This window comes from Tenrec ecaudatus, chromosome 7, assembly GCF_050624435.1.
Source record: "Tenrec ecaudatus isolate mTenEca1 chromosome 7, mTenEca1.hap1, whole genome shotgun sequence".
NCBI classification, from domain to species: domain Eukaryota; kingdom Metazoa; phylum Chordata; class Mammalia; order Afrosoricida; family Tenrecidae; genus Tenrec; species Tenrec ecaudatus.
The window spans coordinates 100,111,966-100,136,777 of record NC_134536.1 but is presented as its reverse complement, the minus strand read 5'-3'; the positions used below and the strand labels follow the sequence as shown (position 1 = coordinate 100,136,777).

General features: G+C 40.2%; 1 protein-coding gene across 2 annotated transcripts in view; it reads left to right on the top strand.

Annotated features, from left to right (window-relative positions):
- CD109 (CD109 molecule) overlaps positions 1-24,812 on the top strand; it is a 186,327-nt gene that overhangs the window by 116,910 nt on the left and 44,605 nt on the right. For both annotated transcript variants that reach the window (XM_075554889.1, XM_075554888.1), the window contains exons 9-18: positions 7,367-7,463; positions 7,894-8,035; positions 8,670-8,779; positions 9,338-9,559; positions 12,106-12,207; positions 12,295-12,357; positions 12,982-13,158; positions 14,543-14,695; positions 22,538-22,612; positions 23,047-23,107. In XM_075554889.1, the coding sequence (XP_075411004.1) occupies positions 7,367-7,463; positions 7,894-8,035; positions 8,670-8,779; positions 9,338-9,559; positions 12,106-12,207; positions 12,295-12,357; positions 12,982-13,158; positions 14,543-14,695; positions 22,538-22,612; positions 23,047-23,107 (1,202 nt within the window). The remainder of the gene's footprint in view (positions 1-7,366; positions 7,464-7,893; positions 8,036-8,669; positions 8,780-9,337; positions 9,560-12,105; positions 12,208-12,294; positions 12,358-12,981; positions 13,159-14,542; positions 14,696-22,537; positions 22,613-23,046; positions 23,108-24,812) is intronic.

Here is a 24,812-nt window from a genome sequence, read left to right as displayed (position 1 = left end):
CATACATATACATGCATCAATTATATAAAGCACATCTGTACATTCTTTTTTTTTAAGTTCTTTTTTTTTAACAATTTATTGGGGCTCATACAATTCTTATCACAGTTCATACATATTCATACATCAATTGTATAAAGCACATCTGTACAGTCTTTGCCCTAATCATTTTTTTCTCCTCTTTTCTTTTTTTACATTTTATTAGGGACTCATACAACTCTTATCACAATCCATACATATACATACATCAATTGTATAAAGCACATCCATACATTCCCTGCCCCAATCATTCTCAAGGCATTTGCTCTCCACTTAAGCCCCTTGCATCAGGTCCTCTTTTTTTTTCCCCTCCCTCCCCTTTCCCCCCTCCCTCATGTGCCCTTGGTAATTTATACATAATTATTTTGTCATATCTTGCCCTATCCGGAGTCTCCCTTCCCACCTTCTCTGCTGTCTCCCAGGGAAGAGGTCACATGTGGATCCTTGTAATCAGTTCCCCCTTTCCAACCCACTCACCCTCCACTCTCCCAGCATCGTCCCTCACACCCTTGGTCCTGAAGGTATCATCCACCCTGGATTCCCTGTACCTCCAGTCCTCATATGTACCAGTGTACAGCCTCTGTCCTATCCAGCCCTGCAAGGTAGAATTCGGATCATGGTAGTTGGGGGGAGGAAGCATCCAGGATCTGGGGGAAAGCTGTGTTCTTCATCTGTACTACCTCGCACCCTTATTAACCCATCTCCTCTCCTAAACCCCTCTATGAGGGGATCTCCATTGGCCGACACTTGGGCCTTGGGTCTCCACTCTGCACTTCCCCCTTCATTTAATATGGTATATATATACATATATACACATACATATATACATATACACACATATACACATACATACACACACTTATATCTCTTTTTTTTTTGCATGATGCCTTATACCTGGTCCCTTGGCACCTCGTGATCGCACTGGCCGGTGTGCTTCTTCCATGTGGGCTTTTTTGCTTCTGAGCTAGATGGCCGCTTGTTCACCTTCAAGCCTTTAAGACCCCAGACACTATCTCTTTTGATAGCCGGGCACCATCAGCTTTCTTCACCACATTTGCTTATGCACCCATTTGTCTTCAGCGATCCTATCATGGAGGTGTGCAGTCAATGATATGATTTTTTTGTTCTTTGATGCCTGGTAACTGATCCCACATCTGTACATTTTTTCCCTAATCATTTTCAAAGCATTTGCTCTCCACTTAAGCCCTTTGCATCAGGTCCTCTTTTTTTTTTCTAGCACAATGTTTTGCTTACGTAAGTGACTTAGCAGTATGGAAATGTCTATAATGAATATTTAAATGTGGAACAGATTTCTCCTGGCCTTTGCATTCATCTCTCTGCTCAGTCCCAAACCTCTCCCACAGACTAGCATCTTTTCCAAACTTTGATTTGCGCAGAAGTTTCATTTTGAAAACTTCTTCATGTAGCTAAAGTGGAGTTGAGGTCACTACCCCTTCTTAAATTATATATAAATATACATCCATATTACATATAACTTATATATATATTTGTATATGTAATACAAATTTATGTATCTGATATAAATATATATTTGTATAAACATATGTACACATCATGTGTCTTATTGGAATTAGCATATAAGTAAATTGTTTCCTTTCTTTTTTTATTCATCATATTATTGGTGGGCTCTTATAAATCTTATAACAACCATCATTCAATTGTATTAAGCACACTTGTATATATGTTACCATCAACATTTCCAAAACATTTTCTTTCTACTTGAGCCCTTGGTATCAGCTCATTTACCGCCTCCCTCCCCCACCTTCCCACCCCTGTGAATCCTTGATCAATTAAATATTATTATTGTTATTACATAGCTTACACTGTCCCTTGTCTCCCTTCACCCATATTTCTGTTGTTCTTACCCCAGGATGGAGGGGGCTTGTCTCCTTTCATCCATTATGTGGAATCTAAAACTACAAAAACCCTTTTTAGTGTGAATTGGGTAAATGTTGACAGAACAAATCCATTTGCCATTAAAAAATTCATAAATATTTTGTTTCATGTCATTGATTGCAATGCCTGCAACATACCATCACTCATCCTACTTTCTCCGTGTGTTTCCGGTTTCCCTCCTGTTTTTATCCCGACCCTCTGAACTTCATGCTTGGGTCAGTGCAGGCCTTTTAATCTCAGATGGTTGATCTGTGTTTGCCTCCCTTGTGTTAGTGATACCCTTAGAGACTTGTCTTCCTGTCAGATTGAAATTGAGCCATTGGGGTGAGTTCAATATCAGATGTGAAGGGTGACTAAGGGCTCTAGTTTTAGGGGTTCCACCAGTCTCTATCAGATTGGTAGCCATCATTTTGTTTAATGAGTTTTAAGTTTATTCCACATTTTTTTCTTCCCTGTCCAAGACCTTTTAATGTGATCCCTTTTGGAGTGGTTGGTAGCAGTAGTCAGGCACCATCTAGTTCTTCTGGTCCCAGGATTGTGAAGGCTGAGGTTCATGTGGTCTATTTATCCTTTTGACTAAAATCCTTTCAATTTTCTTCACTTGACTTTCCTCTGGACAGGGAAAGACTAACAGTTGGACTTTATATGACTGCATACAAGCTTTTAAGATTGAAGTTGCTATTCACCAAAGGAGGTTGTAGAACCTTGTCTTTTTGCCAGTTGACCTTGGTGTCTCCTGAGACTGTGGTTCTGAATCTCTAGGCCCAAGGACTCTTTCATTCAACGTGTTTGTTTCTGGCTAAGAAGTTTTTTTTTTTTTTTTATAACTTTGCCCCATGTATTCCTATATTCCTGGATATATTTGTAGCATATTTAGATACTTTACAAAATATCCTATGTCAAATGTGTATGCACTTGTGGATATTCTTCAATCTTTTAAAAATTCTTAAGATATTCAAAGCTCCATCTTTGAGTCTCTTTTCTTCTTCACACACTTAGAGTTTTCTTCTCCTTGGCTAAGGCTTCTTTTGCTATTTATGATATGATAACACCCATATCTGCTTCTGCAGTCCACATTTTTATCCGGGAATCCACGTTCTTATGTCTAGATGCTCATTAGGCATCTCCCTCTGGGCATCCTACAGCGTTGTAAAGCTAATATAGTATGCTCTCTGTCAAACCCGATGGCTTCCTTGTGTACTTATCTTGGTGGGTTGCTTCCCTCCCCATTCAAGTGCATGAGTCAGCTGAAGTCTCTTCACTTCCCCTTAATTGCAGCATTGAATCAACACCCATATTACATTCTCTCTCCATAATAATCTCCCTTCAATCTGCCAACTTTCACTCCTGTGACTGAGTTAGACCACCGTTATTTCTCTTCTCAACTATCACCATTGTAGTAGTTGCCTAAGTGATCTGCCTAATTCCAGTTTTGTTCCTTTTAGTCATTTCCCTCTCCCCCTTGTCTGTCAGTTTGTTGTATTGTGTGGCTGTGGTGCCGGAAGCGATGTCACTGGTCTTTCAAATACCAGCCAGAGTGAACAGGCTTCAGCAGAGCCTCCAGACTTAAGACGGACTGTGAAGTAGGAATAGACTCTCCACTTCTAAGGAATTAGCTCCTGAACACCACATGCCTAGCATCCAAACATTGACAACCCGAGGACGTGAAGCAGAGCATTGTCAGATACGATGCCAGAATGAGCCCCTCGGGTCGGAAAGTAAGCAACATGTAATTGGAAAGAACTGTCTTCTTAAAGCAGAGTCGGGTGAAGTGTGAGGGAGTAAAGCTTTCAGGACCTTCACTTGCTGATGGGGTATGACTCAAAATGAGAGGAAACAGCTGCAAATATCAGCTGTTAATCAGAGCTTGGAATGCACAAAGTGTGCATCTGTGAAAAATGAAATAGAACAGATGAGCATCGATATTCTAGGCATTAGTGAGTTGAAATGACCTGGTATTGGCCATTTTGAATCAGAAAATCATATGCTTCACTCTGCTGGGAATGCCAGACTCAAGAGGAATGGCATTTCATTACTGTCAAAGGGACATTTCTAGATCTTTCTTGAAGTCCAATGCTCTCTGTGAGAGGATGATATCTATTGTCTTTCAAGGAAATCAATCAATATAACTATCATGCAAATTTTCTCATCAGCCATATAAGCTAATAATGCAGAAATTGAAGAATTCTACGACCATCTTCAGTCGGAACTTGATCAAACGTGTAATCTAGATACATTGCTATTATTGATGATTAGTATGCAAAAGTTGGGAACAAAAAGAAGAGAGTAGTTGGAAAATATCGTCTTTTAGACAGAAATGAAGCTAGGGATCATATGATAGCAATTTTGCAAGGTCCATGACTTCTTTACCATAAATACCTTATTTTTCAACAACATAAGAGGCATGTATACATGCGAACTTCTAACACACAGAAATGAAATTGACTCCATCTGTGGGAAGACACGACGGAGAAGTTATCAGGAGAGACACGTCCCTGGAGAAGGATATCATCTTGGTAAAGTGAAGGGGCATCGACAAAGAGAAGACCCTCGACAAGACTGATTGACCAGCGGCTACAACAATGGTTCAAACGTAACAATGGTTGGGAGGAGGACCCGGCAGGCCAGTGTCTCCTTCTGCTGCCCAACAGCCTGGATGGCGCCCAACAAAAGCAACAGATCTTCTCGCTGTCTTTATCCAGAGGGGCCCTTCCCCGCAAAAGAAAATCTAAATTGATTCTTTTTTCTTAAAATTATTCAAATAAAAATTTCACACGATGAGGGTGAATTTCCAGTTCTCCAGTCCTAGTTTCATGTCTTTGAAACCTTCTTTTCAGCGCCTTCTTTAGCTTCTCAGTCTTGAGTCTCACACGTTCCTTTCCTATCTGGAACAGAACATGTTTCTGTAGGATTTACATAGGCAATTTAATGAAAGGCTCGACTACTTGCCCCGATACTGTTTTCAGACCTCTGTAATCACACGTGTTGTTGCTTGCGCTTGTTCACCTATTTGAAAACAGTTCTCTGTGTTGTTTCCTGCTGCATCTTCGTGTCTAGTAGTGTGGTTCTAGCCAGGGCACAAGCATCCAAAAACCGCTCGCTGAAAGAACAAAGGTTAAACAATAGGAGGATCTCAGCTGTAAGCTTTATGTAGTATAGCGGAGTCTTCAAATCCAATCCAACACCCGCCCCTTTGGAGTGAACCAAATTGGTTTTATGGGCAATGTAGTTTTGCTTCACCACGAAAAGGGTAGAGACTAGAGACTGAAATCAAGTTGTTTCTTGGTTGTATTTTTAAATGGGATTCTGTTGACGTACTTGGATGCCTGTTACTAGTTACAGAGATGGTTTTGTAATCATTTATTTCATAATTATTATAGTCATCCCTCTGAGTGGATGCCAAACAATTTAGGGTACTTGTTTCCTTGTAGCCACAGGCTATTAGGTGCATAACATGGCTCGAAGCTTCCCAGAGAAGAAGGTTAACAGCTTCTTTTGATTTTGAAATCTTTAAGTAAGGTGAATAAAGATCAGCAGTAACATTTGCTTTGTTTTGCACATGTGTTCATTATTCCCACTCACTAACATAAGTGATAGGTCTTCCCCACCAAGCATAGCAGATTCAGTAAACTGTAAAGGCAATATAACCTAGATCTAGTTTACTTCTTTAACACTTGGGCAAGTAGAATTAAAATATCACCTAACCTAAGTTTTATTATTATTTGACAAGTCGAACCATTTGTAACCTGGGAATGACATTGGAGGGAAAAGCTGGAGAGGAAAATCAATTGTATTAATTTTCAGGTATTCTTTTATAGACCCTTTGTGCTATATTTTCAGGAAAAAATGGTCCATGTTTTGGTAATAAAGTTGTCAAAGAATATCTTTGTTTTTTTTCAAACACTCTTAAACTATTACTTTCTGAATAATTAGTTTATTCTAGTTGCTTTCATTTCAGTGCCAGAATACCTTTTTAAATAAATGTATTTCCAGCTTATTGTGAAATGTTGAGCCAAGCAAGTGAGTCCATTTTGCCTTACATTTTGTAAATCGTAATAGTGAACTCCTGCTTCCCGATTCTTTTAATTGAACTCATAAGCAGCTCCTCATCGGGGCAATGAAAGAAAAAGTATATTTCCAATGAAGTAAAAAAAAAAAAAAAGCAAATTCATCTTCAGTTGTACCACCCTTCCTAAAGAAAACAAGGTTAATACAATAAAATTAATGAGAAAAATTATTTGCAATTTGGCATCAAATTCACTCTTTGAAAGAGTCCCCCAAATTGCTTATATCTTACTGATTATGAAGTTAAAGCATAAGTGGAATGCCAGAATATAGTAATTTTAAGTAGACTTTCAACATTTGATAGTACAGGGAGGTTTAAAATCCAGACATAATTTAAAATATTTTTAGACACAAATATCTTCAATTTTGATTTAAATGTGAAATTGAAGGAGCTCTCCAAGCAACCAACTGGTTATAATAACTGTGAAACATGCATAGTGGGGGTTATTATCCTAAATAGAATCTGGAAGCATTCAGCAGTTTCTTTCTTTTTTCACATTTTTATTGTGAGCGGAGTGAAGGTTTGCAGAGCAGATGATCACTTTGATGTTCAGCAGTTTGTACACATTTTGTTATGACTCGTCCATCGCCATCCCTGCCGAGGACCACCCTTCATCCCAGTTCCTCACTGAGGAGAAATGGCTTATAGCTCATGATACTGCATATTTCTTCATGAGCTTAATTGCTACCTGTAAATCCTCTTCAATAAAATATGTAGTGCCTTTTGGGCTGTGTATTTTCAGTTTGAAGTTTTTGGGAAAAACAATCCTATTTAAAGTTTCCCAGGTTGATGACGTGGAACCAGGTTTTGATAGCCATGATAACATTTGGGCATCTGAATCTATGATCTAATAAGCTCTCCTGGCGAATGATGGAACATGCTGTAATAGGTCATGGCAAAAGAAATTTCAGCTAACATTTAAAAAATCTTCCAAAGCTGGGATGTCTCCTGGACCCATAATTAGTGGGCCCGTTCAGATTTGCAGAAGTAAATGATTTGAACAGTCTTGAAAGGCTTTGGGCAGGAAACTGTCACTTCTAATTATGATACTCTTTTCTCTGGGGTACCTCAGCAGATCAGAGGTTGAGCAAAGAGTGCATTACAAGCCATTTTGAGGTATTGCCTATAAAGGCCCTCCCATTTAAAAATCTTAATTTAAGAATCACCATTTATTAGGGGATATTCCTGACTGTGTTTATTCTGGAAAATTCATAGGGTAGGTATGTCTTTAATATCATTCTTTTATGTTGAATTGCCAGTCTAGCCATCTGCAAGACTATTTTAAAAAAATCATATTACTTTGATACTATCAGGTTGAGAATGTCACAAAAGACTGTTGTTTTTCAGGTACACCTATGGAAAGCCAGTGAAAGGAGATGTAACACTTACTTTCTTACCTTTATCCTTTTGGGGAGTGAAGAAAAATATTACAAAACATTTTCAGGTAACTTTAAAAGATTTCTGTAATTTATAAATAGGAAAAACTATGTATTTTTTCTAGAAATAAGATTTTGTTTTGAATTATAAAACAGTAGCGGTTTAAGGACATCAAGAGCTGCTCAGCATACCAAAACTCCACTGCCGTTGAGTCGAGTTCTGACTCATAGTGGGCTCCCGGGGCTGAACGAAGGGCCGTGTGGGTCTCTGAGGCTGTGATCTTTATGGGAGTAGAAAGGCTTCTCTTTCTCATGAGGAATGCTGGTGTTTTTAACGGCTGACCCCAGCCCGTGCAGTTAATCCACCTACTTATTTAAAGCAATCCAGTCATGAGACCAAAGTACATCATATTGTTGTGACTACTCAGATGGAGTTCTTTTGTTCCTGAGGTTTGAATTGCTTTGAGAGAAATAAAATGTAACATTTTAATAAAACAGATAAAAGGATCTACAAACTTCTCTTTTAATGATGAAGAGATGAAAAAGGTCATGGATTTTTCGGATGGGCATTATGACCACATGGAACTTTCTTCCCCTGGGCCCGTCGAAATCTTAGCCACGGTGACGGACTCACTCACAGGTTGGTAGATTTCGAAGTCAGGGTTGGTTATTTATGTCGTATTCGTTCTGTCCCCTTTCTGAGACCGATGCCTTCTTCTGGAACCAGATTGCCTTTTCAAAGATGTTACTGAATGTGGACATTTTCATGAGTCGCTCTAACTTTCAGAATGCTATCACGAGTGAAATTATTGTCTACAGAAGTCTCACTTCAACCACCTCTGACAGCTATTTGCATCCTTCTCCTCCCGATTTCTGCTCTTCAGACGTTTCCACCTGAGAACTACACGGAAAACCAAACCCTCACTGCCTTTGGGGCCCTCTGTGGAAAGGCCTTCATTTCCAGCAAACCGTCTTTTCTTCTATTGCTTAGAGGCCTTGGGTTCCTCTGCCTCCTGGAGTTTTCTCTTAAATGAGGAAACACAGGCTAATTCCTCAGGTGTTTCCGTTACTAGTCAGCAGCTTTCACCAAAAGGTGCTTCTTCCAGCGGCACCCATTTGCTGGTGCACATGCCGTTGGCACCACAGGGGCAGTGATGGTGTCCAGGAGGGGTCAGTAATCTGGGAAGGAGGATGCCTCTCCGGGCCCTGTTGGCGGTAGAAGCGCTTGGTAAGCTATTACCTGTACTTTCTCAATGATGCCATTTCCCAAACAGGTATCTCTAGGAATGCAAGCTCCAATGTGTTTTTCAAGCAGAACGATTACATGATTGAATTTTTTGATTATGCAACTGTCTTGAAGCCATCTCTCAACTTCACAGCCACTGTAAGTTTGTAAGCTTAATTCCGAGATTAAGCTGGTTTTAATACTGTTAATACTGGTATGTTTAATAATTAATTCCTTTCTAAAGCAATGAGCTCAATAGTGAAATACAATGGGGAATAGTGCTTTCAGAAAACCTTTATGCTCCACAGAAAAGGGATTCCGTACTTTTCCCCTTGAGATCAGGGATGGGGGACTTTTCTTCTGTCAAGAGGGATTTGGATATTTATAATGTCATTCATGGGCTATACTGCTCCCTTTCTGTGATGGCTAGAACTGCTTCTGCTTGGGGAGGCGTGTGATATTAACTGGTACTCATGATTTTGTGCCTTTGTACGCCCCTCAGGCGGGATGGCCAGCAACCCAGCTTTAGATATATAAGACATTATTGTTTTAAAATGAATTTTGTCTTCTTTTCCAAAGAAGAAGTTTCCAACAAGAAAATATTTTTGAGAGTTCAATTTCATGGAAATAGCAGAAGTGGAAACTACATTAAGATTAAAATTAAATCCATTGTCTCTCTTACTAACTGTTTTAAAAATGCTGTGTTTTGAATATTAGGTAAAGATAATTCGTTCTGATGGCCATCAGTTGACTCTTGAAGAAAGAAGAAATAATGTGATTATAACAGTGACACAAAGAAATCAAACCTACTTCAGGAGCAGATGGAATACCAGAAACCAGGAAGGAGTTGTCGAGATCATGAATTTCACTCTTCCCTCAAATGGAGTCTGTAAGATTGAATTCCCAGTCCTGGCTGATTCCATGGAGCTGCAATTGAAGGTAACACCATTTCCCAGGATTTTGTTATTGGGCAGAAACATCATGAGGAGGGCAATCTTGTGGTGGACCTGCAAACTGCTGGAGGCCAAAATGCACAGGAAATGGGTACAGTTTCTGTTTTGAAAACATGGGCCATGGTAGGGCTTGATCAAGGGCAATGTAACTTAGAACAATTGCTGAAACCCAAATGAAGGCTAAGCATGATAGCGAGACAAGACGACAGTAAAAGAAAATAGAGGAAAGAACTTGGAGGCAAAGGGCATTTATAGAGGTCTAAATACAGGCAGATATATGTAAATATATTTATATACAATGATGGGGAAACAGATTTATGTACATATATTTAAGTATTAAGGTTGCAGATGGACATTGGGTCTCTATTCAAGCACTCCCTCAATTCAAGAACAATTTGTTCTATTAACCTGGCATTCCATAATGCTCACCTTCCCCACACAATCGCTGAAGACAAAGCAGGTACATAATCAATTATGGTGAAGAAAGCTGATGGTGCCCAGCTATCAAAAGCAAGAATGTCTGGGACGTTAATGGCTTGAAGGTAAACAAGTGGCCATCTAGCTCAGAAGCAACAAAGCCCACATGGAGGAAGCACACCAGCCTGTGTGATCACGAGGTATCGATGGGATCAGGTATCAGGCATCAAATAACAAAAAAATCATATTGTGAATGAGGGGGAGTGCGGAGTAGGGACCTAAAGCCCTTCTGCAGGCAACTGGACATCCTCTTATAGAAGGGTCTTGGGGAGGAGACGAGGCAGTCAGGGTGAAGTGTAGCAATGATGAACCATACAACTTTCCTCTAGTTCTTTAATGCTTCCTCCCCCTACTATTATGATCCCAATTCTTCCTTACAAATCTGGCTAGACCAGAGGATGTATACTGGTACAGATAGGAATTGGAAACACAGGGAAATCAGGATAGATGATCCCTCCAGGACCAGTGGTGAGAGTGGTGATACCGGGAGGGTGGAGGGAAAGTGGGGTAGAAAGGGAGAAGCGATCACAAGGATCTACATATAACAGCCCCCTCCCCTGCGTGGGGACAGACAACAGAAAAGTGGGTGAGGGGAGATGTCGGACAGTGTAAGATATGACAAAATTATAATACTTTATAATTTATCAAGGGTTCGTGAGGGAGGGTAGGTAGGTAGTGAGGGGACAAAATGAGCTGATAACAAGGGCTCAAGTAGAAAGCAAATGTTTGGGAATGATGATGGCAACAAATGTACAAATGTGCTTGACACAATGGATGGATGCATGGATTGTGATAAGAGTTGTATGAGCCCCCAATAAAATGATTATAAACAAAACAAAACAAAACAGAAAATATGGGCCAGAGTGTTAAAAGTAATCTAAGGACAGCGGTGGTGGAGTGTTAGACTGTTAGTGCTTCCTTTTAAGTTCAAATTGAAGAGTGTAGAAAATGTAGACTATGAAGATTGTGTTAGTTCTAGGTACATTAGAGAAACAAATCCACAGAAACTCATATGTGTAAGAGAGAGTTTTATATAAAGGGTAAGAAAACATCCCAACCCAGTGTTGTCAAAGCCCACAAGTCCAACATTAGTCTATATGTCCGACACCAATCCACAAAGTCCTCCTCTATCTCACAAAACACACACAACGATGCCGACTGCAGGAGGAAAGCCGAATCAGGGAACGTGTAAGCATCTCAGTGGTGGCAGGGATCTCCACACGGCTGCTTCAGCACCCAGGGCTGCATCAGGGTAGGTTCATGTGGCTTCTCCTCAGCGATGTCTCACAGGAAGTCAGCTTTGTCAGCTGAAACAGGGAACTGGCTAACGCAGGTGCATCCTGGCCCGACCTTCAAAAAGCAAGAGACCCAAGAACTAGAAAGGAGATACTCAGCCATTTAATTCTCTGCCCTTCAATTAACCCCACATGTGTTTGTCGGCCAGGTTGGCACAATAAACTTTAACTATCTCAGAGATACAATGGAGAAGCTTGTTAATTCCCCAACTTAGGTCGACTTTTCAGTCATTTCAAATTCCATTTTGGCAGGAGCTGAAATATAAGAGGAATATGTGTGTATGTGTATGTATAAGTATACATAATCACATATATACACACACTCAGGGAATAAGAGCTTAGTAAAGGTATATATATAGATATACACACACACGAGCTTGGTGAAGGTGATTAAGTTAACATGTATAAGTATGTATACACACGAGGTTGGTAAAGGTATATAAGTTAATGTGTGTAAGTATATGTATACACATACATATGCGTGTACACCTTTATCAACCTCTTATTCCCAGAGTGGCTAGCTAAGAATCCTTAGCCATCTGGCTGCTGCTTTTTTTTTTTTTGTGAAGATATTTTCGAAGTTTTAAAGCTATCAGCTTCTTTATAGTATTACCCATAGTGTGATGAAGATCTAATATCTAGTGAATTCATTTTTTTTCTGCATGGAAAAAAGAGTATTTGGATTTTAGTAATTGTTCAGCATCTTTTATCAAGTACTGTTAAAGATGAAAATCAGTAACTCCCTTTTCTTCTGTTTTAGGCCCATTTTCTTGATACTGTAAATAGCATGGAAGTTCATGGTATGTTTAAGTCTCCTAGTAATACATACATCCAGCTAAAAATAAAAAATGAAAATATAAAGGTAATGCTTATAATTCACTTGTAATTGCAGATAATTTGGGCTGTCTTATTGTGAATATGTATATGCTGATGAAGATTTTTTTTCTAGGTGGGATCGCCATTTGAGTTGGTGGTTAATAGCAACAAGCCATTGAAGGAGCTAAGCTATATGGTAATCTCCTGCAGAGTGTAAATTTATAATCTAGTATAGAATCCTCTTAAATGGTCCTTATCATATGTCTAGACTAAACTGGATTTTATGTAGGCCGTCCTCTTTCTAGTACACTAAAATATCTTTTCCATCAGATGTCTTTTAATTCCCAACTTATGAGCAATAATTAAATCTTGCATTATGCTTTAAAAATTTAAGCGATGATGAAACAACATTTAGAGAAATCACAGAATATAAGACCACAAAAAGAGAAATGAAGTCAATATGAGTGCCTTGTAAATTCGCTCAGCCCTCTCTCCTGTGGTGCTCTCTTCATTCTGACCAAGAGGAGGGTCTTGACTGTGGAACTGTGCCCAGGCCATGTGGCCGTAGCTAATAGTTATTTCTGTTTCCCAATGCATGTCGGGGACGAAAAAGACTCGATATTTGAGTTCCCTTGTTCCATGTACTCTTTTGAAGCCCTCTGGCATCTGCTGTGCTTGTCAGAGAGGCGTCCTTGTACTCAGAAGGGTTTTGAAGCTGGTTTACATGAAAAGTGTGTGTGCTTAAAATTGTGATAAATGTAGTTGCACTGGAGACTCTCAGCTTTCTTTTAATATTAAAATTGTTTACTCTTGCTTTCAGGTAGTATCCAGAGGACAGTTAGTATCTGTAGGCAAACAAAATTCAGCAACCTTCTCTTTAACACCAGAACATTCTTGGGCTCCAAGAGCCTGTATTATTGTGTATTATATTGAAGATGATGGGGAAATTGTAAACGATGTTCTAAAAGTTCCTGTTCAGCTTGTGTTTAAAAATAAGGTAAGAATTAAGTGTAACGCTTCTTTTCAAAACAAACTATCTTGAAGACAAACTGATTAGAAATGTACCTTATTTATTTCTAGGTGATGGTTAAGCCTCTTCTTATTTAGCTGCTCTTTATGCCATTTCCTGTGTGGATTTATTGAGCACTCTGGATCTTATTTGTAAGATATGATTCTTGGCTTTAAGACTTGAATGCAAATCCATTCAGGATGTAGCTCAGTCATTTCAGGATGTCTCAAAAGGTTGAGACAGCATTGCTCTGGGAAGGAATGCCAGTGCTACTATAGAAGTTTCCTTTCTTGGTCATTTAAAATTGGTGTGATGTTGATATTGGTGTGAAAATGAAATGAAGAATGTGGGAGAGAATGACACCGTCTGAGACAATAATCTTGTAGCCACGTCTTCATTTTGTCTCTTTTTCAGTGTGTCAAAGGAAACCACACTCCCTGCTGTCGAGTCTGTTTTGACTCATAGCAACCCTACAGAACAGAGGAGAACTGCTTCTTAGGATTTGTGAGGTTGTTGATCAGAAAGCCTCATCTTTCTCCCTTGGAGCGGCTGGTGGTTGTGAACCTCTGACCTTGTGGTTGGCAACCAATGCTGAACTCACTGTCCCACACAGGCTCCTTATTGTAGGATTTAGGTGGAGAAAAGTAAACTACAAAGGGTGGTCTGACAGGTAGGGCAAAATCGCTGGTGCAGTGGAATGTTGCTATAGAGCTGGTCAAGGAAAATTGATTGCTAGTAGGAAGAGCCTTCAGGACAAAGCTGTTTGTTTCAGCAGTGATGAGATGAATGGTACTCTTAATGAACACCCAGTAGGAACGTCCTGTGAGGAACGAAGTGAGTATTCTGTGGTTAGACACATGCTGTGAGACACAGAGCACGATGGCTAGTTACTGTTTAGTCCGATTATACCTTTCCCCACTGCCCCAAGCCCAAGTCCTTCTGTGAATTCCCAGAGAAGTCTGATTTGTTCTCAATTCAAAGTCTAGGTTGAGAACTTGTAGGCATCTGTTGTTTCTTTCCACTTTGCTGTCTTCCTCCTGGTTACTAGCCTGCCCAGGTGTGCTGGACATTGCTGCTTTCTACTCACCATTGACTGGAAGGTTGTAGCTAGAGGCTGGAAAAAAGTAGGAAGAAAGGTAGAAAAGAGAAGGATAATTTATGTATTCAGATGATTTCTCTCTGCAAAATTCCATGATTGGCAAACACTTTGGGAGTAAAGTTTTCTTATTTCTTATATATGGTTTTAGAATTGTCCTTAAACCAAGGCAAATAGAGAATCTTTACCAAAGTTTGCGTGATTCTTAACAGTTGGTAGGACACAAGCAATGCATTAAAAAGTGAAACATGTCAATCCTGTTCTTTCCCCTTTTAGATAAACCTCTTTTGGAGTAAACGGAATGCCGAGCCATCTGAGACAGTCTCTCTTAGGATCTCTGTGACACAGCCTCATTCGCTAGTCGGGATTGTAGCTGTTGATAAAAGTGTGAATCTCATGAATGCCTCAAATGATATTACTATGGAAAATGTAAGTTGGATTATTTTTAATAGAAAAAATACATGTTAAAAGAGAAAAATAAAATTTAATATATCATTTCAAATGTCTGGAAGACAGTTTAAAAATGTAAATCAGTTATCATTATATATTCCAAATACAAAAAGAATCTGCACCTCAATGTAATGTTAGAAAGGCTTATACAATTGTGTCTTTGTTGTCTTACTGACAGGTTTCACCAATTACTCAAGAAAGTACTAGGAAATTCACTGACACAATTCTTGATAACTTTGGCGAAGTATTAGATAACTTTGAAATATTTTGGCTATAAGTTTTGTTCTTAAATAATTACAGGGATCTGCAATATGTTGGGGGACTAAAATTACTTTTATTAATCTACTATAGACAATTTATGAACTAGGAAGCATATAAACAGATTGTATATTAACTAAGCCTGCTTTCATTAGTCATTTTATTTTTAATCCTGATATATCCTGTGTGCAAGTCTCAGTTGTAACCTAGATCTATGACTTATGTCCACTGATTGATGAGCGCAGTGATTAACAGTATACCAGGGAAAATGCTTATGGCGCTCTGGTCATTATCTTGTAAAGCTAATGTACATCTCTCTTAAGTCTACAAAGCTCATTTTTCTCAAAATTTTTCTTGTTTTTAGAAAAATTATTTTATTATTTTTCCCCTCTTTGACCTTTCCTAAATTGACATTATTCATAAAAGTCTATCAATCCATTGCTGACCAATCAACTCTGACTGATAGTGAGTGACCTTGTAGGACAGAGTAGAACTGGCCCGTCGGATTTCTAAGGCTGTATTCTTTATGGAAGAATACTGCCACATCTTTCTCCCATGCAGCATCTGGTGGATTTGAACCGCTGACTTTTTGGTTAGCAGCTGAGTGGGTTAACAAAAGCATCCTTGGGCTCTTAGAACTTTCTAAATATCTTTGTAAGTATTTGTTTTATTTTTTTTCTTCCCAATAGCTTGTGAATTATGGAGGCTTGTTACCAATTTACTGGTGGAAGGTGTGAAATGCAGCAAGGTTAAATCGCTCGCCTGAGATCACAGAGCTGGGAAATAATAGAACTGGAGTTCGAATACAAGTCTTGACTTACAGTTCAGGTTTTATCTCACTGCGTCCTGATGGAAGGGTGACTGACCCTGGGGGTACAGTGGTTATAAATTGGGCTGTGATCTGCATGCTCAGTAGGTCAAAACCACCAGCTAATCCTTTGGAAACAGATTGGGCTTTCTAGTCCCACCAACTGTTACAGCGTCAGAAACCCACAGGGGGCTACCATGAGTCAGCATTGACTAGATGGCGGTGAGATTTTTTTGTTTTTTAAAAAATTTTCTCCATGTCTTGAAAATTGTCCTTTGAGAACATTGTGGCCAGAGAGGCACATAGAAGAACTCCGTTTGCAATGCTCAGATTCTGGGCGAGGAGGACTTGTGAAGTAGCTCCTGCTGCCTCTGGACCTGAACAACCCTTTGTCTCTGTTAAGCAAGGGTCTCGGACTGTCCCTGCCTGACGACTCCCACTCACCCCAAAGTGAGCAGAGGAGGGCCTCCCTAGGGGCGCATTGGGTTTGGCACCTAATGTTACCATTAAGTATAATGTGGATTGAAGATTTTTACTTTTTCCACCTCCCTACTGAGGATTTTTAGTATAAAAAAGTTACCACTGAAGTTATTTTTTTGATCCTAGAGTTTTATGATAATGATAAAATACACTTTAAACTATTTTTTATGTACAATGGAAGATAACTGTATCATTTTCCCTCTTTAGCTTATTAATAATGGTAGATTATATTAGTCAGCCTTCTGATAATTTTGATTCCTGAATATACCTGACTTTATCCAATGTATCTTTTTCCTCCAATGTATCTTTTAATGCACTCTTCAATTTGAGTTGTTAATATTTAATTTAGAATTTTTTTGTGCCTACATTCAAAAGTGAAACGAGCCTGCATTTCTATTTTCTTATCCAGTTTTGGACTCCAGATTACCGTGGTCTCACGAGCGATCTGGGTAGATTTCTTCTTTTCCTGGCTTTACGAACAGCTGTGTCAAATAGCAACAAACAAGTTCTTGTTTGTTTGAATTCATCTGGTAAATTCTTCTAGGTCAGGGATGTATTTGAAGAGAAATCTTTGCCCACCATTGCAGTTTTTAAAATAAAAATTTTGGGATCTATTTAATTTCTCTATTTCTTCTTATATCATTTTGGGAATGATATTTATACATGTGTATGCGTAGCACATATTTCAAATTTATTAGCCTCTAATTGTTACCTTGAGTGTGTGTGTGTGTGTGTGTGTGTATACGCCTCTTCTCCTCCTCCCCCTCCTCCCTTCCTTTCTCCTTGTTGATCTCGCTCTTCATTAATCTGGCCAGAGAGCTATCTTATTGATCATTTAAAAAGAGATGACTTTTGAGTTATTAATCTTCTTAATTTTTGTTTTCTTCTTTTCTTACCTAATTTAGTTATTTCTATTTTTATTATTTCCTTTGTTGTTCTTTTATAAAATTCTGGGTTAAATGCTTAACTTCTGTATTTTGCTGGTTTCTGGTGAAAGCTGCATTGTTTTCTTGCATTAGGATTTATTTTTAACATTTGCATCACTTTTTAAAATTTCTTTTTATTCTATACTGTAATACTAATCCCAGGGATCAGAGAACTACTCCTGTTATCTGCTTCTTATTTTTTAAACTCTTGGAGAAAAGGAACATGCGGAAGAGACTCTCTCCCTAGGTTCTGCTGCACCAGCCCTGGGGGTTTGGAATGAGAGAGGGGGGTGAATGTTTGAGGGCCGTGTGTCCACATATGTCATGTTGTCCGTCCTTTTTCACACCAGCAGGGCAGAGGTGTAGCCTTGTGTTATTCTAGGAACACCTGTGGGAGTAGTCTGGACTGCGGCTTCTGGTGCTGATTTTGGCAGTGAAGTTGCAGGGAATGATTGCCCCTGGCTGCCCCCTGGAGAGAAGAAAGGGCAGAACTTAAACACTGTCGCTTTCACTGGTCCCCAACAGCTGTCTCTAGGTGTTTTCTGCCCCAGGCAGAAGTCACCCACTTCCGCCCATATTGCAAATTTAGGATAGCTTTCATTCTTCCCAAGGTTTTCCCACCCAGCTCAGCTCCCTGGAGTTTGCTGCCTGCCTTTACGGTTTCTTCAAAATTTGTTCTGTAGGATGAAATTAGGAGCCTGTGATTCTAGACCGTTTTGGCTTCTCTTTTTTGCTTGCTAAATTTATGTGTGCTGCTGAGAGGCACTTGCATTTCTTGGAATTGTTTAAGTGTACTAAATTTTCCAAGAATAAATTTCAGACAGCAGCCTTCCTCTTTCTCATTAGGGTGTGCTGCAGTTTTGTCAGCGCCTTGTAAAGGAAATGGAGCCAGTGAAAAACGGGCAGATTCCTTTTGCGATAGATGCATCCTCCTGAATATTTCCATCAAGCAGACGCAGCTCTGCCTGGGTTTGTTGATTGACTGTGGCAGGTTTGTTGACTGTGGCAGGTTTGTTGACTGTGGCAAGTTTGTTGACTGTGGCAAGTTTGTTGACTGGGGTAGGCTTGTTGACTGTGGTAGGCTTGTTGATTGTGGCAGCGGCTGGAACCCAGGCTCTCCCCGCCTGGCTTATGATGCCTGGCTAGGCCTGTAGTCTACAGTTGGCCTAACTCTTTTTGGCAGTTTGTTGAGAGCATTATGAAATTTTCTCTTATTCTGTTTCTCGTCTTCTTCGTGCCTGTTTTGGCATTCGGCTTGCTCACCTGGTGTAGCAGGAGTTGTGAACGTGCGGGAAACTGTGGTTGCGGGTGGTTTTGTTTTTTTCAGACAGTTCTTAGAGCCTTTCATGGTTTTAAATCCCGAATTTTCACAATTTGTCTGGCAGTTATCGCTCATGTAAATGAGGAAGAAGTGCCAAACTAGTTACCAAAAAATGACTGCCATATCCTTATGTTATTAAATATCATTCAGAAAACAATTACTGAGATGCAGCCAGGTTTTTTTAATAAACAGTTTCATTGGGTCATAATCGAAATACCCAGTTCAGCAGTTCAATCATATCCGGAAGTGTTGTGCCATCGTTATCTACCACCATCGGTTTCATAACTTTTTTGTTATTAGCTCCCCATTTACCTCCAAACCCCCCCCACCGCACCCCCAGGGAACCCATAATCCAGTTACTGTCTCTATGGATTCAACCATTCTGGATTTCCTATATCGATAAACACACAAGACAAAGAGTCAAAAGAGCTAACAACAATAGCAAAAATTAGCCAGGTGTTTTTAAGAATTACTGTTGATATTCTCTTTTTTCATTAGTTAGCCTTTTATGATTGGTTTGTTCACATTTTGACTTTAAAAATGGTTTGCTGCGTGCCTCGAAGTTTATTCTTGTATCAGTCAAATACATGTGACCCCCCCCCCCCCCGTGTAAAGTGGACAACCACGAGTCACTGGACACAGTCGCTGAGGCGGTGTCTTCTATGGGTGGGTCCTCCCTGTGAGGTGGTTCAGACTTGCGCCCAGTAAGAACCTTCTCTGGTAATGTGGTGATGGAGCACCTGCTTCTTTCAGCCACTCTGGTATTTATGGAAGTCCTTTGTGGGGCAGCAGCTGCGGGGCACGGGAGGCACAGAGACATTTCAGTTCTTCCAGAGAGGCAGAGCCCCGTCTTTTGATGTGTGCATATTTTATTCAGCTGCTGGTGAATGAAACATAGTGTGCTGATCTGTATTCCAGAACTCTCCTCTTCGTGTGGTACGAATCTTGTTTTTCTTCTACCAGACAAGACAACTCTTTTCTCACCTGTCCATGTCAGAGATCTGCAGCCCTTTGACGGCTTTTCAAGACTTCTCCAGCTGATTATAGGTAGATAGAATGGCTGAGTTCCAGTTTGACACACATTTTAAAAATGTCAAAGGTGAAGCAGCTAGACGCTAGGTCGAGTTTTGTCCATATAGTTTGCAGCACGATGGTTAGGGGCTTAGATGCTAGCTGCCAGGCTGGCGATTTGCATCCCTCCGCTGCTCTAGTAGAAAAGACCTGGCGGTGTGCTCTTGTAGCACGTCCAGGCCGGGGGCAGCTCTGCTCTGTCATCTAGCCTCTGTGGGTCAGAATGGGGTGACAGCACACAGCTTGGACATCTGCCAACCAAGAGAGAAAACAGCTGCATCGGATCCTACTTGGCACGATGTGTTTTGAAGCATTTGGGCTCGAATCCTGATCTCCAATTTTCACTGAAAAGCCACAATATTTTTTGGCCCCTGTTATGCTCTATCTGAATTTTCCAGTGTCACTTTGTTTCTTCTCCTTCTCCCCCTCCGCCATCTCCCCCAGCTCCCGTCTCCCCTCCGACAGACCCTGCAGGTCCCAGTAGGAAGAGCAGAACTGCCCGAGGGATTCTGAGAACGTCAATCTTGAGCGGCAGGAAGCGTCCTCTTTCTCTTGAGGAGCAGCTGGTCGGTTTTGAACTGCTGGCCTTGCCGTTAGAATCCCCACCTGTAATCCCGAACACCACCACGGCTCCAGTAGGAACACTAATACTGAAAAGGGTTGTGATGGTTTTGCACATTAAAAAAAATTCGTTGAAAGTATATTATATATCTTCTTTCTATTCAACCCATCATAGGAACTTCACGTTACTAACTCCGTTTTAGAAGCCTGTTTCACAGTCTAATAGCTAAAAAGGACAGAGAGTTTCCTAGGTGCCTGGCACTGTGTTAATAGGAGCCCACGTGGCGTAGTGATATGCGTTGGGCTGCGATCCTCCTGGATGGCAGTTCGAGACCACCAGCAGCTCTTTGGGAGAGAGACTGGGCTCTCTGACCCTCCACCCCCACGGTAAACAGTTACAGTTTTGGAAATTCAGAGGGTTACAATGAGTCAGCATTGACTCGATGGTAGTGAGGATTTTTATTTTTGGGCTTGGAGGCACTGTGCTAAGCACTTATAGAACCATAAACAACAACAACAAAAACAGTGTTATTGATAAAATTTACATACCCTACAATTCTATGGCCTTTACTATATTCATAGATATGTGCAGCCATCACAGAGTCAATTTCAGAACATTTCATTTCTCACAGAAAGAAACTCTGTGGTCTGTGGCCACTAAGGCTCCCCCTGCCCCAGTCCCCTTTCCCCCTCTTCTGCCAGTGACAGTCATGGGTCTTTTTTCTGTAGAAATTTGACTTTTCTGGGCTTACTCAGCTCCCTGCTGTGGAGTCCATTGTGCCTCGCTGCGATCCTAGAGGCCGGGGTTTCGGGGCCCTGTGGGTCACCGTTTCAGAGACTGTCACTCTTTCCCTTGGGAAACCACCAGGGGAAACCTTTACTTTGGTTGATGAAGGAAGGAGTAAGTCAGGATGAGAGGCACGGAAGGGAAGACCCTGAAAAAAGGGGAATTGCAATTTTCCGGGAGCTCTTTACAGGTGAATGAAGCCTCACCTTTCTTGCACAGAGTGGCCAGTGGTCTTGAACTGCTAACCCATGTATAACCACTGTGCCACCAGGACATTTCGGATAAGTACATGTTCGCATTATACTGTGTTGGTCATTTGTGGTTGGCTTGTTCCACGAAGCCCGTTTTCAAAGTTAACCTGTGCTACAGCAGGTACCCCTATTCCATTTCTTTCTCTGGCCCCAGATAATGTTCCCCTGCATGGATTTCCCTTACACATGCGTACGTCGATGGACATTTGGGGAGTTCCACGTTCCGGTGACTATTAATCCTGGTGCTGTGACAATCTGAGCGCACGGATTTTTTGGACGTTTCTTTTCACTTTCGCTGGGCATAGACCACGGAGTGGCGTTGCTGGATAGTACGGCAACTCTATGTCCAGCAGTTTGTGCTGCTGCCGGACGGACCCTTCTCCAAAGTGCCTGCAGTCGATTTCTCTTCCCGGCAGTTGAGGGGTTCCACTGTCTTTAGCTCTTGTCAAACCTGTATTCGTTCTGTCTTTTCAACTGTCACCTTCCCAGTAGATTTGACTAGCTCCTCATGGACTTGGTTTGCATTTCTCTTATGACTAATGAGGCTGCATACGTCTTCATGTGTTTATTGGATATTTGTGTATCTTTAAAGGAATGCTTATTTGTGAGTATTTTATATGGACATTTAATCTTTATAAAAATCTCATCATTGATTTTATGCCCAGTTTACAGAAGAAATATGTGTTTGCATAATCTGTCATGAGTCTTAATGCTTTTCTTAAAACAAATTATACCATAATGTGTTAGATGAAAATATCTTATTATGGAAAAATTATATGTCATTGATGTTATAATTTGCTTTATCAATTAGGGTGATTTTTTTTCTGTTTGTTAGTAATTTTCATTTTGTCTCTTGTAAATTGTCTATTCATTAAAAAGTAAGTAATTGGCATTTTACAGAACTTTTATTAATAATCTCTATGAAATTTACCGATTTATTTCTGCCAGAAATGTGAGTCACTTTTAGTGCTGGCCTCTGCATGTCGGGCTTGTTGGCCCGGAGGCACTTAGCGTCCTCCTGGGTAAAGCTCAGGTCTATGCTTCTTAGGGACTCTCAATTGCTGAGCAGAATAATGAGTTCTCTTCTTAAGTAAGACATCTAATTTGGTGCATTGCCTCATGAACAGGTGCTCATATATCTACTGCTTCTCAATAGTGCCCTCTTCAGGCATGATAAGCATGTGGACTGTCTCTTCCCTCACATATATGGAGTCTTCCCTCACATATATGGAAACATGGAATAAAAAATAATGGAAGTTGTCCACGAACTCTTGGAAGCCCCTTGAATAAAACATGATGGTGTGGACAGAACAAGGCCACTAAACATCCATTTATTCTTGCATGTTTTCTCCCCTTAGGTGGCTCATGAATTGGAACTTTATAACACAGGATATTATTTAGGCATGTTCATGAATTCTTTTTCAGTATTTCAGGTATGTTTAATTTGCTATGTATTTTTAAAACATGGCAGTATCTTTTAGTACTGCAAACTTTTTTGAATTTAATAAATAATCACTATGAAATAACCTTTTATGACATATTTTGCTACTGGAGAATTGGTTACATTGGTAGAAATTGAAAAAGATGAATGTTTTTGGTTTTAAATGGCAGTAGAAAAATTCAGCACTAGAAAAGTGAATGGAGTTGTCATTAAAGAAATAACTTCCTTTATATTGCTTTTCTTGCCTTAAAAATGACATTATATGCATGAGAGAGAGAGAGAGAGATTTTGACTGACTGCACACATACTTGTACCCAGCTCTCAGAAATGAGCGTGAATGAATCTGGAATGGGGAAGACAAGTATACTAGGTTAGAGGGCCTTTAAATGCTTACCTAAAAGAAAAAAATATAATTATTCTTTCTAGGAATGTGGCCTCTGGGTATTGACAGATGCAAACCTGGCGAAAGATTACGTCGACGGTGTTTGTAAGTTAAACCTGGCAAAGTGATTGTCAAGTATTTAAGTCTTCCATCTCAGAAACTTACTAGTCCTTACTAAGTATGGATGTTTTCTGGCATCTATGGGTCTTCTGTTTTTCATTTTGAGTTGTCTTGCCTTAAGAATGTTTGGAGTTCAATGCACTTGGAAGTTGAAGTTGCCATCCAGGCCGTGATATCAGAATGTCTGCTGGGCTGCTACCTAGATCTTTAAATGAATGCTTTCCGCTTGGGCCCAGGGATTCTCTGAAGGGCCACAGTGGGGCTGCTATGCCATAAATGTGCTTTGTATTACAATTTGTGCTCCTATTTTGGAACAAGATAAAAGGAGCAACATCTGTGTTCTCCTTGATATTCACCTAGAAAATAACCCGCATGCAATGAAGTATGCTGGCCAATGTGTGTGTTGTGTGCTTATGTATCTGTGCACATGTATGTGCACACACGTTTGGTCAATCCCGGGAGAATTAAGTTTTTTCCCTGAACAGAATCACATTGGGGCACCCTTGGCTCCCTGAATTACTGAATGCAAATAAGAAGCAGTATGATTTTAGGAAGAAGTTATGAAATAATTTCGACTAAGGTAAATGCATACGTGAGAATGAATAACTCTTGAGTCGATATCCTTTCTTTTGATAAAATGATGACAGGATGCCATCTTGCAAGACTTCCTGAACTGTCTCTTGAATTCCCTCTTTCTATAGCAAGTCTTCTTGATTCCTCCATACTAAGACTCAGACTCTCTGGATTGGTGCTGGTTCTTGCTACCACGGTATACTGCCTCTGTCCTGAAGCTAGGACTTGTTTTCATTTCTAAAATCTTTTACATTCTGGTCTTTCTACTTCCCTGTCACATCCCATCTATTTAGCTTCTGCAGATGTTTGCATTTTTTGACCGACAATCTTCCTGGTGGTTCAGTTTTTATGCTTAGTCCAATCTGTGTCATCTGGTTTGCTGAAGCCTGTACTGGTTTTGACTAGGTTATTAGTGTTCACACCTGTCTTAGTCTTGAAAGCCACAGTCTCACGTCCCATTTCAATGAGGCTCATAACAGTTTTATTTTAGCTTTTGTCACCTGGTTTCTCTTACCTAAACACTGATCTGCTTCCTCAGGTGTCGTGGCGTGGTTGCTTTCTCCTCTGTGAATCTGGGACAGTGAAGCTGCAAGAGGGGTGCCCCTTGACCCCCCCCCCCACTTTATCACCAGTCAAGTCAACCTGTTTTTCTTTTCAACTGAAATTCAAGTTAATTTCATTGTCTTAGATCTAAGACATAAAATTTATTCGGTTCAGTTATTTATTGGGCATAAGCAAAGCCTTTAAATTATTTTTATTTTTTTAGCATGACTTAAAGGAATTCTTGATTATCAAGTTTTGGGAGCCATCACGGTAACAATAAGTATTTTGAAAGATAAAGGTATAGTCTTAAATTTTACGGAATCCTTTTGATCTTTACATATCAAAGACACATGATGCATTTAGCTTTTCTCATCTAATCTTCTGTCCTGGACAGCTTTCTGGGCCTCTTGTTTATCTTCTTCCGTCTTGTCATGTTGGTCACAAACTTTACCCATCTTGGTCCATGTGTACGCATCAGATCCTGTCTGATGCCACTGGAGCGCTGGAACGCTCATTCTGCATCTTTTATGCGACCTTTCCCAGGTTTTCAGCCAAACAGAAGCCTCGGGCTCTC